The 17,134-nt window shown below is 46.2% G+C and overlaps 1 protein-coding gene across 1 annotated transcript in view; it reads left to right on the top strand.

Moving 5' to 3' along the window:
- The window catches only part of USP1 (ubiquitin specific peptidase 1), a 219,495-nt gene that overhangs the window by 112,522 nt on the left and 89,839 nt on the right, over nucleotides 1-17,134 (top strand). Inside the window, exon 5 of the mRNA XM_069642031.1 lies at nucleotides 3,763-4,445. Within this exon, the coding sequence (XP_069498132.1) occupies nucleotides 3,763-4,445 (683 nt within the window). The remainder of the gene's footprint in view (nucleotides 1-3,762; nucleotides 4,446-17,134) is intronic.

The following is a 17,134-nucleotide window of genomic DNA, read 5'->3' as shown; positions in this document are numbered from 1 at the left end:
GGATCTCCTTAAGTTTCGTTAACTCCTCAAGACCTTCCTCTTCAGTCTCTCCCTCTACCCTGCTAACCTCTCTGCTCTATCCCTCTCTCCCTCCTTTTCCACAGAGCTTACTGACTGGCCGACCGGGTGTACCTCAAGTCTCACAGGTACCTGGCACCCTTGCCAGTCCTCTTGCACTTGCCGCCAGACCTTGCCTCCTCACTACTGCACTTGGTCAATGACCCATGAGAATGGCATCTCTCAGCACATACCACAGTTTGACTGACTGGGCGCACTTGGACCCCCTCCTCTCCTGTACCGTCTGTGCACTTGCACGATCTGAACGTTTCATGCCTTGAAGATAGTCTATCTTCCCTGTCTCCCCTGCTTGCATGGTGGCACCCCAGTGCACTTGGAAAAACTGCAGAATCGTCGTCAGACCTATTTGCTGTTATCTACACTGTTGTATTATATGCACTTACTCTGCCTGGGCTGACTTGTATCGTTCAGAAATTCAAGGGCTCTGAATGACTGCTTTTCCCCTTGTTCCCTCCCTGCTTGAGCGCTTCAAACCACTCTTCTTGTATATAGGCGTTTTACAAATAAACATGACTATACAAGCTGGTCAAAGGTAAGCTGGCTTGCCTTTATGGAACTTCCACAAGCCTGCTATGGGGAAGTGCTTTGATTGAAACGTAGGATCATGCAATACTTAATTAGGATCAGGTCGGAAGAGATGTTGAAAAAAATACTAAGTGAGATTATACCTTCCTTTCTCTCAGATTGAGGGGGCTGCTGGGTATTTGTCAATGTTTATGGATTTGCAGCATAGGATTTTTCTTTCTAAGGCTGACCTAATGCATTCTCGCTGAGGGCCATGACGGCCTGATGGTCATAATTTAACATCTAGTGATTCCGCTCTGATTTTGAGGGGAAAGTGAGACATTGGTTCACTTTTTTACCCCTTTTGCGCAGATTTAAGGGGTTAGTGGGGGTTTTGATTGGAAGCGGGTTTAGGCATTATAAACCAGCCTTCACCCATCTACTGCTGTGTTGGCGTTTGTCTTGCAAAGCTTTGAGGAATGCTTGGGCTACAAGAGAGTACCTGCTGTGGCAACCTGTAGAGCAAATGCCACTGAGCTCTCAAACTAAGTTCATGTGAATTTGAATCTAGTTTTGTGTTGGTACCTTTTTAGCAGAATTTATTATTGGGTTTTTGGACTAGGCGACGTGATTACAACAAATTCATAATATACAGTTGCTGATTGTGGACATTTTTAGTTTTTATCCGGTCGTATGAACTTTTGTATTTTAATGTATTGTTGTTTGCCTCCGTTTTTGCTGTACGATGTATATTTGTTTTATGGATCCTTGGTCCAAAGTAAAACATGTTCTCATCTGCTGCAATGCTAGTTATAACAAATGTGTACTTTCTAAAAGAGGTTGTGTGATTACTTCTGGCACGTGGTCTATCCAGATCGGGCAGGTTTTGGTCCCTCGAGACAGCAACTCCTTTTTTGTTTTGTATTTTGTATTACATCGAAATGCTGCATGGGGAAGGCGTGAGTCTGCAGAGTCCCAAATCCAAATTCGAAACAGCTACCAATGCAATGATTAGGCCAGGAGTGGAGCTGGTCAGTCGACAAGGGTGGTCCCAGTACAGATCATATTGTTTCCAAGGGATGGTCTTCAGGAGATCAAAGGGGCATATCTTTTGCTGGTACTTGGCTGGATGGAACGCTGGTTGGCTTCAGCAACGATCTGAAGAATGGCTGCAGAAGTTATTTTCCTCAATTTGAACTGGTGTCTCCCCTGAGCGCACCAGTAAAAAGGAGCTGCCCCATTCAAAGTGGCTGGGCAAGTGCAATCATGGACAGCTTCCCACCAACACATCCTCCTAGCAGCAGATACCCTTTGCCTATAATGTGGACTGGGACCAGACAATCCCAGCCCCCACATCAGTTCACAAACGCATACTGCTGCCCGGGAAAGGGCTTGCCGTCTACTTATCCTTTGCAGGATAAAGGATGGTACGCTAACTGGCATTATGCAGTAAAATGCAAAGGTTACTTAACACAAGCTAAACGGATACAAAGTACCTAGGCAACACTTCACTGTAAGGTGATGTGTGCTGCTTAAAAACAATGCATTTCTTAATGCTTGTCATAGGAAATGATCGGTGTCCCAAAAATATATGAGCGAAGCGTAAATTAAGTAGAGCAAAAACGGACCGGTTCAAAACTGAATCGAAATGTTGGGGGTGGGAGGTGTTCCATAGATGACTATGCAGGGAAAACGGCAAACATAATCTTTCCTGACATATGCTAACAGAAATACATCAACTGCAGACCAAGAGTCCAGCAGGGACTGTCTAGCCAACCAGCAAGGAGGACTACAAGAATTGCAGCAAGGGACTCCATCCATGAAGCATGATGTAAAAGATAAAGGGACTAATGTAAAGCTAATATGGCCACACCCAGACCCTCGACAGGAGCCCGTCCCCACAGCACTCTTCAGTTGAGTTCAGGATTAGATCTCCGGAATGCATATGCATCTCATTAACACGTTCACTTAGTTGCTGCCCTAACACAGCCTGCGAATCGCACCAGGTAGCGCGCACACGTTTGACTGGTCAGCCAATGGCGGGTAGGGGAGGAGGGCCTGGAAAATATGCCAAGCCACATAGGTGCTCCTAAACGGGGTGTAGATTGGAGTGTCTGAGGGACTTTACATAAATATGCACTTGCCTGAACAGAGGGTGGTGCTTTTGTGCGCTTAAGATGAGCATATATCAGCAACTGTCATTTTGGCCGTACCTCTGGATCCTCACAAAGGAAGGCACAATACATAGCCAGGCGCTTGACTTGAAACATACATTGGTACCCCAATGTTTATCCTAGAAGTGCATTACGCTACTAATGTGATGGACATGGTGAGGACTGGTGTAGCCGAAACTAAACTACAGCTGCCACAAGTCTACTACTGAACACACTTTCACCCTGGGTTCGCTTTGCCTTTTCGGATATAAAGATTATAGTTTTTTTTTTTTTTTTTAAGTGGGCGTTCTTTTTATAGTCTGTGTATACTGTACTTGTGAACTCCCTGCTCTACCTCCTGAGTTTTAAATATGAGCTGCTGTCAAGACTACCACTTGGAGACCCTGCTAAGCTTGAAATCACTACTAGTTCCCAAGTAGGGAAGATGCACTTAAAGACCAAGGGCTTAATGAAACACGTAATGTTCTCAAATGTTCATGTGGTTTTTACAATGACGAGTGACAAGATGATAGAAAATTAGTACTGGGGACGTACACTCCCATTGCTGCCGACCTTTTCAAAATCACTTATCTTGGTTGTCTGCTTTTTTAAACAAAATGTGAGTGACTACTTCAAACGAGTTTTCTTCAGTTGTAATACCTTTCACGCAGCCTCATACGTATGTATCCTATGATTTCAGTCAGCCAAGATGGCTTGACACTCTTTCACTAGCATAGAAATGGTAGTTTTGCTTGCTGCTCTATAGAGAAAATAGCTCGTTTTCAAGTGGTATCCTTCATAGCTAAATGCGCCCAATCTGACCCTACTGCCTTCCCCCACCGGCACAACTATTGGTGTTTCCTTTTAACTTCACCAAAAGGCACCCCTTTTATATTTGATATCTTTGTTTTTAAAGCCTATGAAATTAAACCTACTGAGGCTCCTTTTAAGGGATGTTGCTTGTCTTCGCTTTTACTTTGATGTAAATTATGAATGAGTTGTTAATTGGGCTTTCTCTTTCTTTAAGGGAGCTGAACCCTATGTATGAAGGCTATCAACAGCATGATGCACAGGAAGTTTTGCAATGTATCTTAGGATACATTGAGGAAACGTGCCAGATTCTGAAGAAGGAAGAATCTACATGTCTGCCTGTGGAGGAGTCCCCTTTTCTGTTGGCAAAGGATCAAAGTGTAAAGAGTGAAATGGAGACTTTAAATGAGACAAACCAGCAGGGTATACCAGACACAAATCCAGTTTCAGAAGAAACGTTAACAAATCTAAACGCGAAGCGTAAAAGTGACACAGAGGCAGGGAATTTAAAGAAAAAATCCAAGGTTATGGTGGAGCAAAAACCAGAGGAACTAAGTAACTTGCGACGGTCAAAAAGAAAGTCACCAGGTGGAATTGTACAAATTAAGCAGGATGTGCCAGCTGAAAACGAAAGTACCCGTCCTGTTGAGAAGAAGTCCAAGTTCAGATGGCCGAAGTCCTCTGCAAAGCAGCCTAGCATTCTGTCAAAGTTCCGCAGTCTAGGAAAGTTATCAACCACTTCAGGAGATAAAAGACAATCCAAGAACGCTCCTGATTCTGAGCTGGAAGAGTCTGTGAAGAGCATAGGCGCTGAACATCCGAAAGAAAATGGTATGGAAGCATCTACTGTTGCAAGAATGTCTGAAGAGAAAAACCTTGAGAACTCTCAAATGAGGAAAGGTGAGCCACTGTAGAAATCTGTGGGTTTAATATCGACATTAATCTACACACATTTGTTAACCATGCACAACTTGTGAACACATCTACACAAATCTATTGTATTAAACCATTTAAGCCACGCTCATGTTATTACTCCATCTTCTACCATGTTAATTAGTTGACCTTTCTCTTTCATGTCAATGTCCTCTACCATAAATCCTGTTTTTTCATTCAGCGTCTTCCATGTCTCCTATATTCTTTGCTCTTTGCATGTGAATACCTCTCGGAACTATTTCACATAATTACCAGTCTGTATTTCCTTGTAGGTGTTTTCCTTCACCTTTCCCAAAGCTCGACCTGGGTTCATCAGCCACGAACCCCAAATACTTTAAACTCAAAACAGTAGTGATGGGTTGGAGTCAAACCTGCCGTTCACACAGCGTTATTTACTCGTTGAGCCTTTCATATACTTTCATGCTGGGAATTCTCTATATGCAATAAATCTAAACTTTGGTACTAGGAAAATCATTTCAGTAGGCTACTCAGTTTTAGAGTTCAGAAAGATCAATCCACACTTAAATCGCAGAGCTTCTTTGTCTATGCTAGACTCTCCCACAGTTTTAAACGTTTAAACAAACGAGGTGGTAGCCAGTAGTCCAAAGGTCCACATTGTGGACAATTGTACTTCGTGGACCCTATCTGCATCCGAATCTCTGCAGAAGATTAAAGACTATGTGAGCAGCGCAGGGGCCTGTGAGTGCTGTTCAGTTGAACTAAAAGTCCTACAGTTTAGTGACCCACCTTTTGCATGTGTCCCACTAATTGACATGCATGATGCAGATACTCCTATTCCTGTTCACTTCTTGGGAACTAGTTGCACATCTGGCTTCCCATCAGGGACACTGCACCATTCGAACATTTGGCTGCGATCCAATCATGGCTTGTTGTCCTATACAGTTTCTTGTAGAAAATTGTAATGAACAAGCTTGGCTTGGCATTCAAGCTCACTTGCTTTATAATTGTTTTCAGGTTGCAGGATTTGTGGAATAAAGTACAATTCCTTTCAGACAAGGCCACCAAAAACACACTAACTTCTCTAAGCCATCCACCTTACAAACGCCATGCCAGATTACACACATACTGACAGTGGGGAACAAAGGGCGAAAGATTAGGGGTAACCTCTTGGAAGAAGTGGAACCCTTAGCCAATGCAGAAGCATCACTGAACTCTGACCATCTTCCACAAACAACAAACGCCCTAACAAATTGACATGCCACTTTGCTCATGGCTCCTAATAATCCCCCAATCGGGAAATGAAATTGGAAAAGCAACGGTGGGTACCCTAATGTGAAACTGAAAGCCTCCAAACAATCGCTGACCACCCCAGATGGCAATGACATAGGAACAGGCACAAACCTAAAATCAATCACAAACGATAGACGACATTGCCCCGTAAACTTTCAACCATCACAAAAGAAAACTGTTGCAAGATGGTTCACACCCCATCTGATACAGATTGGACTATACAAAACCAAAATGGAGCAAAACATTAATTGTATAATTTAACAGATTGTTAATGGTCAGGAAATGTCCAGCATCAGAAACGCATTTGTGTCCAATACACCGCCTGCCATAGACGCACACAAATACAAACACTGCAATGACCTAGAAAACCATTTCAAGAACCAACATGCAGCAAATAATACAAAGCAGGCCAAATACCCCCCCGCCAACCTCAACCAACCGACACCAGAGCGACTGACCAGACCGAATCTTCTCCCCCAATTCTGAATAGATAAATTAAACAGCCTAGTGAGCAAAAGCAACAGAGCGGGCTCTCCAGCAGATCTCTTCCCACCATCATAGCACAGAGAACACCGGCAGAATATTACCACAACCTCACTAGCAACAAACGGTGCCACAAGCCGTTAAATCTGCTTACATCGAACCTCTCAGCGATACTTCAGGAAACGTGGAAGATCTTACCAATTACTGACCAATTTTAAACATCCCATTCCCGGCAAAGCTACTAGAAACCGAAGTCTACACACCACTCTTGGAATATGTGGGATACAATCCGCTGCTATATCAGTGTCGAGTCCTGTGGCAGCTTCCTGCAGGAGTGATGCTGGCCCACCAGACCCAAACCGCCCCCCCCTTGAAAGTTCTTTGTCTTTTTGAATTTCAAACCAACGTCCTTCCTAGGATCTTGAGAACTGACTTGTATATTTATTGCCCAGCTTAAATGTCCACTGTTAGTTACTATGTAAACTGCTGCTGCCCGCATAGCTTAGGCTCTGCTTGGGCTTCAATTCAAATGTTTCTTGACTCAGACACTAGTTTACCTGCACAGGTTGAAACTGACCTGCTGAAACTACTTCCTCAGCCCTGACGCGTGTCAGCTTGTCAATGCTTGAAAAATTGCCTCTTGTTACTCCTTTCTGCTCCGCGGCTTGACTTTAATTTGTGCTGAGCAATCTCCACCTTTGTTTTCACTAACTCGAAATTTTACATGACCGTCGCTGACCGTGCGCCTTGTTTATTCATTAATGCGCATACAGAAACACAAACTTGTACTCTTTAACATGCGCACACGCTCGCAGGCCACCAGCTGACTGTAACTGTGACTGCTCTAATCTCTGAATTTGCAAATTATATTGTGCTCAACGGTAGTCACGTTTTGGAAACAGTTCAATAAAACCTTTTTCTTAGAAAAGTCCAACTATATTTACTTTAAAATTACTCAAATGGCTTTAACTGAGAACTGTTTCTTCAGCTTCTTGAAGTGACTCTATCTTCACTGGAGATTACAGATGTTTTTCCATAGAGACTTCAGTATTTTGTAGTGGGAAATTATACATTTATTTACAGAACTAAGGAAACTGCGACCTGTCCCTTGGGAAACTAGAATGAAAGGCAGTTTAGAACTCCTTGAAGAATTCCAAACTACATCCCAATCTGGCACAGCCAATCGCTGCTGCTAAACCTGACCTCCATCTTGCCCTGGGGAAATAAAGGCTTCCTGAAAGCCATATTAAGATATTTTCGTAAACCAAAACAGTGAACGTCAGAAACCAAACTCATTCCCCAACACAGGCTCAGGGGAACTACTGACATAAACATTTTAACTGGAGGTGTAGGAGTTAAAGTAAAATACTGCGGTGTGGAAACGTGAATAAGCCTTTAAGGTGTGTACTGTAAGAAGGGAACTGTCACGACCCTCAGCCCTGATCCCCACTGGCAAGCCCATTGGCCAGGTGGAATCAGGGCTCTGATCACTAATGAGGCCTGGCATCCACTTCTCAGGCCCTCTTGGGGCCAGTCCTGGCACCTTTGGCGCCAGGCTCATCAGTAAGGAAAGACATCTGCTTGCGGAACTACTTTATTTAGGCTTTCAGCCAACATGGAGGCATCCACATAGCTTGAATCCTAGAACCAAGCTATGCGGTCTAGTGTTTTGGGTGTGGTGGCCTAGGGACTACTTTACCTGGACTACTTTACAGTGGCTATTTAAACCACACCCGAACAAGACAACACGCTTTGCGTTACTTTGCTTGTAGCAACGTGACGCTCACTGTGTCCAGCTTTCTCACGAGCCTGGTGAATTCCAGACCTGCAGAAAAACCAAGAACATTGTTAGCAGCAGAATCTTACCTGCATTAATCATCCTTCACTGCTCACAGCTCCTGGGCAGTTCTGTTTGTGGAGTTCACCGCCCAGATCGAAGGACCTGAGAAAAGGAGAAAAACATAATTAAAGGAGGTAGTGGAGACATTACAACCACAAAGCGCTTAAAGACTTACCTGGTTGGTTGCTTTTCGGCCGGCATAGCTCCGGAACTCCATCTGCGCTGGGCACTCACTGCGACCTACGAAAAGAGAAAAGCACAGGTCAGTGAGGACAAGACATCGCTGCGCTATGCAAAGCGCCTCCTTACCGCATCATAGCGCAATAGCACGCCATCTGCCGGTGAGAACCAGCATATCCAGTTCTCCAAGTGGACACTCCGCGCTCCTAGGGAGATGGAGACATTAAGAACAGAGAAAAGGCATGCAAGAATTAAGACGCCATGAATCGCAATAAGACCTACCTGAAAGACACTACAAGGGCAGCAGTCAGTGAAGTAACTGGACCACCCGCACCCACAAAAGACAACGCGCCCCTGAAGGCCCCAGAGAGCAGGACGGAGAGCCCACCATTTCCGACAACCAGGTGAGAAGAGAACCTGGAGGGGCTTGAAACACAAGGGAGGTGGGGGAAAACTTACCTCGGTCGCCCAGTCATAAATTAGTCTTCATTTCCAGGTGGAATCCCATCGACGCCGAGACCACACCAGGGAATCATTGGGAAGGGCCCCAACGACCGGCTGGCTGGCGTCCCTGTGGATACCAGGTGAGCGTAACAGGAACCTGACCATGCACCATGGGACCCTGACAATCTCGCACAAGTAAGCTTCAGACCCATACGAGGTCCCGAAACTGCACGATAATCTGCGATCTAAAGAACAGACTCCAACGCAAGCTCGGCATTAATACTACTCCATCTCTGCAACTTTCCAGTCGACTATGGCACTCGTCAAGACATTTGGATCGGCACCACAGCCCTCCGTTGATTAAAATCATTCCTGACAGAACAGAAACATGGCTAGCGCCATCAAATCAATGCTGCAGAAAAGTCCCACAGCACTCATCCCTGTCACTGTTACTCTTTAACATCTACATTACTCTCCTAATCAAACTTATAAAATAACATGTGCTCACCTGCTACAACTACGCAGACGCCACCAAAATCTATAAAATCCATGCCAGTGAAGAGGAGAACCCATCACTAACCAACAGCCTCAATTAACTAAACCAATGGAGGAGCACCAACAGTCTTGAACTCGACCCGGACAAAATGGAAGTAATCAAACACAAACTGGTGAACAACCAGCACATTCCATGGCCCACAGAACTAGAAACCCCACCAGAATCATCCAAGCGGGTCAACAATCTGGAATCCTAATCGACAAAGAGCTAACACTGGAACCACAAGTCAACACAATGGTTAAATGCTTTTTCCACTGGCACACAATCGAGCTGCTTCCCTTCTCATTCACACAGAAAACTCTCACCATCATCGCTCTCGTCATGTCAAGAATAGGCTACGCCAACAGAATCTGTCTCGGAATGCCAGAATACCTGTTGAAACTACAATGAATCCAGAACGCTGCAGCAAGACTTCTGGTGAATTTAAGGAGAAGAGACCACATCACACCAGCGCTGAGAACGCTACATTGGCTGACAGTCAAAGAACAAATCTTCATTCATTGGGTCACCAAATCCATCGAATACTTAGGGTAAAACTCACAGCTTCCCCAACGGAGCTATATGCAGCCATTTTCCCCCTCATTAAAACGCTTGAAAAGGACCTAGATAGGTGGGCAAGCCAAGAGATCTCTTTAATGGGCTGTATCACGGCGGTAAAAATGAACTTGTTCCCTCGCTTACTTTACTGTTGCGCAGCCCTCCTGGTAACAATTCTGATAACACTAGAACAGCTCAACGTAAAGTCCTTGGATTCATATGGTGGGCAAGACGCCTAGAATCCCCAAGAAAGTGATGGGGGGGGGGGGGCCTCCCAGCTAGGGCGTTTGGGGGTGCCGGACCTAAGAAAATATGCAGAGGCAGCCCAGCTCACATGGTCAGCCAAGGCTCCAGCGCCCAAATGGATGGAGATTGAGCAATCCAGAAGCTCGCTCCCGCCTCAGTTTCTTGCCGTTTGTCCCCTACACAACACGAAAACAATGGCCGTACCTACTCTCTTCAACAAAGACCACTCTAAATACATGGAATGAGGCACTAAAAAGGTAAAAGATCAACAGGGGCATGGGCCCACTTTTCAGGAACCCAGCTTTTACACTGCGCATGCCCACGGGGGTTTTTTGGAATTGGAAGGGGCGGGAGGGCTCAGGGGGGGGGGGCGCTTACCCTCAACTATTTGAGGGGGCCAATCGTGCTCATTCGAGAAATGCAAGAGGGAATTCCATCTTCTGGAATCAGATGGGTTCCTATACACAACTATGACACTGGATCCCACCCCCGGAAGTAAAACGAAAAGCCACTCAAACTCTGAGCTCACTTCATCTGACAACCTGGGAAGGCATAGGCAAGGGTGAGATCTTGAAATTGTATAAACTTTTAAGGGACAATCCGCTAACCCCCCGTAGACCATACTATTTGTCCCGACGGACCTGGGCTTCTGTTGGTCAAGTTTGTATGCAGTATCCTTTGGGTGCACTACAACATCCCTGACTTCCTGGCAATAGGAACCCAAGTTTTGGTATACATTTGTCACAGGTTGGTAGCGTGTTGAGCAGGCAGGCTTATCTCAAGAGGGGTCAATGTGAGCTGTGGGGGAGTAGCACAGAGATTCCCAGTCACCAGTATCCAAATAAACGCTTCAATAAATGTTTATTCAAGAAACCTTGTGTTTATCAGTCATTAAGAATAAGCCTTCAGAAGGGAGCAATATAACATTAACACTCAAATACACTTTGAAAATACACACACTTAATATTTCTAAATCAGTAAATGCCCTTTTTGGGATGGCCCACAGACACTACCTACACCCTAAGGTGACTTCAATAGTTAGGGTGCTGGGGACATTAATATATCATTGTTGCATTTATAATCGGATTGAAGAGTTTGTCAGAGAGAGGCTATTATGACATAACAAGAGATCTCCCAAATATTTCTCAAAGCAGGTAAGTACTTTTGTAAATCCCCCTCCCCCCAATGCAAAGTTAGTTAACCCTTTAACCCTTTCCTGGAAGGAAGACCAAACACATTCACAGAGGCAAGAAGAGTCATTCAGGGAGCCAGGCTAAGCCAAAGTCAATTTGAGCAAAAGTCTAGGTGGATCTGAAGCACTTCTCAGAGGTAGATAAGTCTTGCACAATGTTTTAAGTCTTTGTAGATTGAAGAATTCAAAATAGGGCTACAAGCTGTTTTGTAAAGTAAAGAAGCTGTCAGCAACTCTACAGAGCAACCACAAGAAGTCTCACCAACAGAGAATAAGTGCAGTTACACAAGAGGTAAGTTCTCCGAGACTGTACAGTACCTTTAGGTTGAAGAAAAATGCAGCAGATGACTTCTGTTCCTATGCAGCTCTGCAGATCCTGGTGTTCTTGGGTCTCAGTCATGGGGACAAGAGGGAGGACTTCTGGGGACTCCTGCATTGCAATGGGATGGTTACCGACCACAACCGGCAATCTTCAAACAAGTGGCACCTCAGTGTTTCAGCTCCTCGCGTCTACCGTAAATAGCAACACTACGGTTTCTGGCTGTCGAGATGGACTTTCCTTGCATCTGGGGACCAGCACTCTGTTAAGGTGGCTCAGGCTCGGTCAGTCCTGCTTCCTGGGAGTCCGGAGGATCTTCCTGGAGCTCTTGACCAGCTTAAAAGCAATGCACGCAATCTGGTGTTCCTTTCCCTGGCCTTTCGGTTTTCAGCAGCAACTCTGTGGAAATTCAACCAGCTCTGAGAGGATGTCCAGGTGGCTTTCTTTGGAGTTGGTTGGTCCCACCAACTCAAAGGGAGAAGTCCTTGCAGGGCCTTCTGTCGATACAAATATGGAGTTTCAGCATAGCAGCAGGGCTTCACCGGGCAAACCAACGGTCCAGGAGTTGGAGCAGGCGTGCTCTTCAAGTTCTTCTTCGGTTCCTTCATCCAATGGTCGACTCTGCCGTCCGCCAAAAGCCTCGCCTCTTATTCATTTTTCTCCCATTCATTCCAGCCTAGCTCAGTCACCCAGCAGGGTGGCTGTCCTTACCGGACAGTCAGCTGGCCAATCACAGAGTGCATTTGGGTCTCACAGGAGACTAAGCACAGGGAGTTTCGGGCACCTCCCTCACTTCCTTCCCCCACCAGACACCCTCGAACCAGAGGCGGGCTTCACTCGTGAATCCTGCCAAAGGCAAAGCGAACAAAGGGACCAAACATGGTTTGGCGCGCAGAGTAAATCTCAAGAAGGACTCTTCCCCAAAGAAATGACGAAAAAAGACCAGGCCATTTTGACACAAATTGCACCCTTGGGTGCTTTACTGCAGTTGAGAACGCAGCCCGTGGTAAATGCACAACACAGTAGTTAAAAGTAAACCACTGCCACCAGCCATTCAGTGAGGAAAGGGTAACATAAAAATGTTACATGAGAAGCTAGACAAAGGGGATACTAACACCTCCAGCACCCTATTGTAAGAGTGTGTGCTGGGTCTAGAAAGTTACTAGTGTAAAGTCAATTTCACTCACCTGCTCTTGGAAACAGTAGTTTATCCAAGAGAAGGTATTTAAACCTTTGGGAAATCTGAAAGACTTCCCTGTGCCACTGCACTGAAGGTGCTGCTTGACACAATGTAAAAGATGATGCGGATGGAGTTTGTCAGACGCCATAACCAAAAGAAACAGTTCAAAATTCACATTAAAATACAAGAGAGAGAGTGGGGGGGGGGAAAAGGGTCCCACTCTCTGCTGGATTTTGAGGACTTGATTTTTTACCTGGAAAGTTACTGGGGGTCTCCAAGGAAGAGAGGAATTAGCCCATTTCTGAGAATTCTCCCCAACAGCTTCCAATTGGACAACACAATGCAGACTGGCAGGATATTTGGGCCAGGGGTCACTCCTCGTCCAGGTGTGTGACAAACAAGAAATGCACCTTAAAACTATTGTTCCGATGATATTATCCACTGGAGCAGATCCATCACTTCCAGGATGCAATTACCTCTACCTGCTGGCGAAACTGCAGGGCTTTTAGCTAGTATTTCCACGTGTGGTTGGTCTGTGCCAGGATCCGATTGTTCTGGGAAGCCATTGTGGAAACCATAGCAGACACCAAACTCCTGGCTTGCCCAAAGCCCCACTTGAGGACATATACCCGAAATCCGGGACACGCGCCAAGCTGAAAACACAACTGTTGCTGGCGGTGCGCATCACATTGCACGACGCTGGAAGTCAGTGGAAGGCCGGAAGTCGGTGGAAGGCCGGAAGTCAGTGGAAGGCCCGGACTTGCTCCTATGGTGGATCAAGGTCTGGGATGTTCTGGTGGCTGAAAAAGTGACCGCAGTGAGGGATGGAAAACTTGCAATTGATCTGGGCGCCACTACAGGAATATGGCCTTAAATATCCAGCATTAACCTACAAACCCTGCCACGACTTTACTTATGCCCGGAAGCAAACAGATAACAATGGCATTGCTGGGGGAGTGAACTATCTGGGGAAAGAGGTGGTGGGGTGGGGGGGGGGGGGGTGGTCGGGGACAGCTTTTCATGGGGGGTGGCCATACTTAGTATGAACTAAGGAACATATATGGACTATGGCTGCCGACTCAAAGATGATTGCCTTATGTTAAGAGTTTAACAATGTGTGCTCCAACAATTGAATAAGGTTTTTTTTTAAACAAATCTTCAAAACACGCTGCATAAAACAGAGCGATCCACGGCCAAGGAGTGGAATTCATACAAGAGAAAATCGCCATCTACAAAGCAGTTCTCTGAACTGAAGCTACCAAAAGCACAATCGGAGCTCTTGCGCTAGCCCCTCTATCCCACACCTCCCCGCCCTCCTTTTTCATGCCTGCCAGAGCGCCAAGAGACCATGTAAGTGACGGCAGCGCGTGGTACAAGACCAAATAACATTGAAAGGAGTGTTCAATATCAGCCCCTGTGCTGGTGGGGGTGGGGGTGAGTGCTTGCTTTCACCCATGCCTGATGCCATAGTACAGCACTACATGCAGTCTGCCTGAAGCACACCTCTGCTGCGTCCACTGTAGAATCTATTACATGCTCTGATGTGGTTTCCCCTTCTTTGACTATGGTCCGTGCTTTGTCCTGCAAATCTAATTGGCGACGCAGAGGCTGATCTTTCCTCCCTATAAACTCCAGGTTCCTGCTTTCCTTGTCGGGGCAGAGCCATTAGCGGGCAGATGCATTGCTATCACCAAATACAGCTTAGGATGACCCCATAGACACCGTGAGGGGCTTTGCATTTATTTTCTGTCCAGGCCATGGTAGGATAAACCATACTAAGAACCCCACTGTCGACACCAACTGTCTTCCAATAGTTTCCAAAATGGATATAACGGTGATTGTTCGGTCGTTGTCCCTGTGCTCACACAGCACCATTTTACCATTTTTTCTTTTCTCTCTCCTCCGACACCTGCAGGTCATACATCTCTGCAGCCTTGGTTATAATGGTGTGGTATACAGTGATATCAAAGGGAGAGCCAACTCCTGGAGACTCTTGCTGTTTTTTTTGTTGTGATGTATTCCCATTCAACAGCATCATCCTGTGTTTACTGTCTACCCTCTCCTGGCTCCCTCCCCTAGTGCCATCCTAGAAATTGTGGTAGGGTCTCCCAGTGGGTCCTCCCACTGGGGCGGGTTCTTCTGGCTGGTCAGATATAATGGAGTGTGCCTGTGACTCTTCCGGGAGTGAAAGGCTGCCTCCAAACTGGTAGTGCTGGTGTGGGCTCCAAGATATCTTTGGGAGGGGATCTGTAGCTCCTTAGTACCCTCTGCTAACCGAAGGCTTAGCCTCCTTTGAAATACTGCTAGGGTATTCTGGAGTGATTTGCATGAGTGCACGCTAGAAGGGTCCTCTTCACAAGAGCCTGCTTTTCAGGGGTCTTGTGCTGCGATGCTAGGTTTGTCCCGATAGATTCCTTGGTTTTGGCCCAAATGACCTACACCACCAAAAGTTCTAATTTAGATACTACTAAATGTCCTACTGACTAAATGTTCGTACAACATTTTGTAGTATCTATTTGGTGGTGGTAAAAAAAAAGGCTGCAGGGATGTCCCCGCAACACCCCGCTCACTATACTATATAGTGTGGGGCAACCCTGCAGCTGACCCAACCAAAAAAAAGGACCCTGCAGTGCTGGTACCCGATCACGAAAGTGAAAGGCAACCAGCGACGCAGCGTGTCGGAATTGAAAGGTAAGTAGGGGTGTGTTGGCAGGGAGTTAGTGTTTCTATAGATTTGGGGTGGTTTTACCGCGGATGTCTGAAATGGAAATGTACGAACAATTTAGCGTAACGTACATTTCTAAGGCTTGTTAATCTGCTTAGAATCACATGCTGTGCATATGGTCTGACATCCAGTAGTAACCGCGAAGTATTGCATCTCGTCTTTCGGGGACCGAAAGGGGACGTCTGCATAGACGTGTCTGTAACACTATCCCTATTGTGACGTGTGGTGTACCCAAAATCCCTCGCGCTCCGAGATCCCTCGGATTGTTTTTTTCCGCCCAGATAACTGGTCGCCCTATAGCGGAGCTCTTACTAGAGACATTGTTTATCTTAACCAAATTGTCGGTTTATTCCCCATTAAGTTACTTCGCCCAACAAGAACATCTTCAAAGGCTACGCCGAAAACTATGGCTAGGCCTCTACCCGGAAAACCAACCCCTTGGACCATTAGCGCTGCGGACGGTATTACACCTTCCGATTACTCATTGAAGCCTTTGTCTCACGACGATTCGGCGACTATCGAAAGCAGAATCGGAAGAATTACAACGGCGGTGGGCCTTACCACAGTTCTGCCTATTATGGGACGAGCCGCAGAAAAAAGTTCTTTCGGCGGATTGGGTTCCCGATTCTGACAAGGCTTACGATGATAGTCGTGAGCCTCTTTCCGATGCCCTGAGAGACTCCTTTCGATGCCGCCGAGCGCAGAACGTAGTTTCTCCTCACGTAGGCCCGTTTGGGTCCTGTAAATGGACTACAGAAAAATTTGAAGGGTGTATGGATCGGCTGGAGCAGATTATCAGTTCTTCTGATCCTCCCCCGAAAAGGGCTCTGGTAGTCTCAGGAAGATCAGTCCACGTTTTCCAACAGGAAGACATGGTCCAGATGGACACATATGGAGACATCTATAATGAAGAAGCTTCTTTTCAGCAAAACTGAGGACCACCAACAGGATACTACGGACAACTCGGAGGAAACTCAGCAGGAAGGTCAGCACCCAGGGACACAGCAAGATCAGGACTCTGATGTTTTGTGCCTAGACTCTCCTCCGTCCACCCCGGCTCGCCAGGCTTCTGTTGATGACCAAATGGCATTCAACTCCATGTTAAAAAAAAAAAAAGCAGCTGAATATTTTAAAATTGCCACTCAAGATGCGGTACCTGAGCAGGATTTCGTGGAGGATATCATTAAGGAAAAACCTCTGGCGAGTCAAGCCATCCCCCTCTTTAACTCCTAAGAGAAGGGTAGCTCCCTCATTGGTGTCACCTGCTCAAACACGGGCAGTGAACCAGAGAGTCGAAAAATTATTTCGCCCTTCCTCTTCCGACCCTCTATACATCAAAGGGCACGCCATCCCAGACTCGCTGGTAGTGACTACCACTCGAAAGAGGGCAGGGGTACCCCTTGCCACGGGAGAATCACCACCGGACAAGGAATCTAAGCGGCTGTGTGCCGTGGGCAAACGTCACATCAGCAGCCGCATACACTATACGGGTTGCTAATAATACTATATTAGCAAGCTATGCTGATGCCCAGTGGAATTTGCTCCAGGAAGGCCTCCAAGAGCTTCACGAACCCGCCAAGTCAAAGCTTCTCTCCATTGTAACAGAGGGAAGACTAGTTAACCAGAATGTGGTGAACACACTGGACACTGCTGAAACTGCAGGCAGGTCTCTTGCACAAGGGACCCTACTGAAAAGACACGCT

The sequence above is a fragment of the Ambystoma mexicanum genome, chromosome 1q (assembly GCF_040938575.1).
Source record: "Ambystoma mexicanum isolate Mex_15411 chromosome 1q, UKY_AmexF1_1, whole genome shotgun sequence".
Taxonomy (NCBI): domain Eukaryota; kingdom Metazoa; phylum Chordata; class Amphibia; order Caudata; family Ambystomatidae; genus Ambystoma; species Ambystoma mexicanum.
Note: the sequence above shows the minus strand (reverse complement) of the source record. Positions and strands in the feature narration are given on the sequence as shown.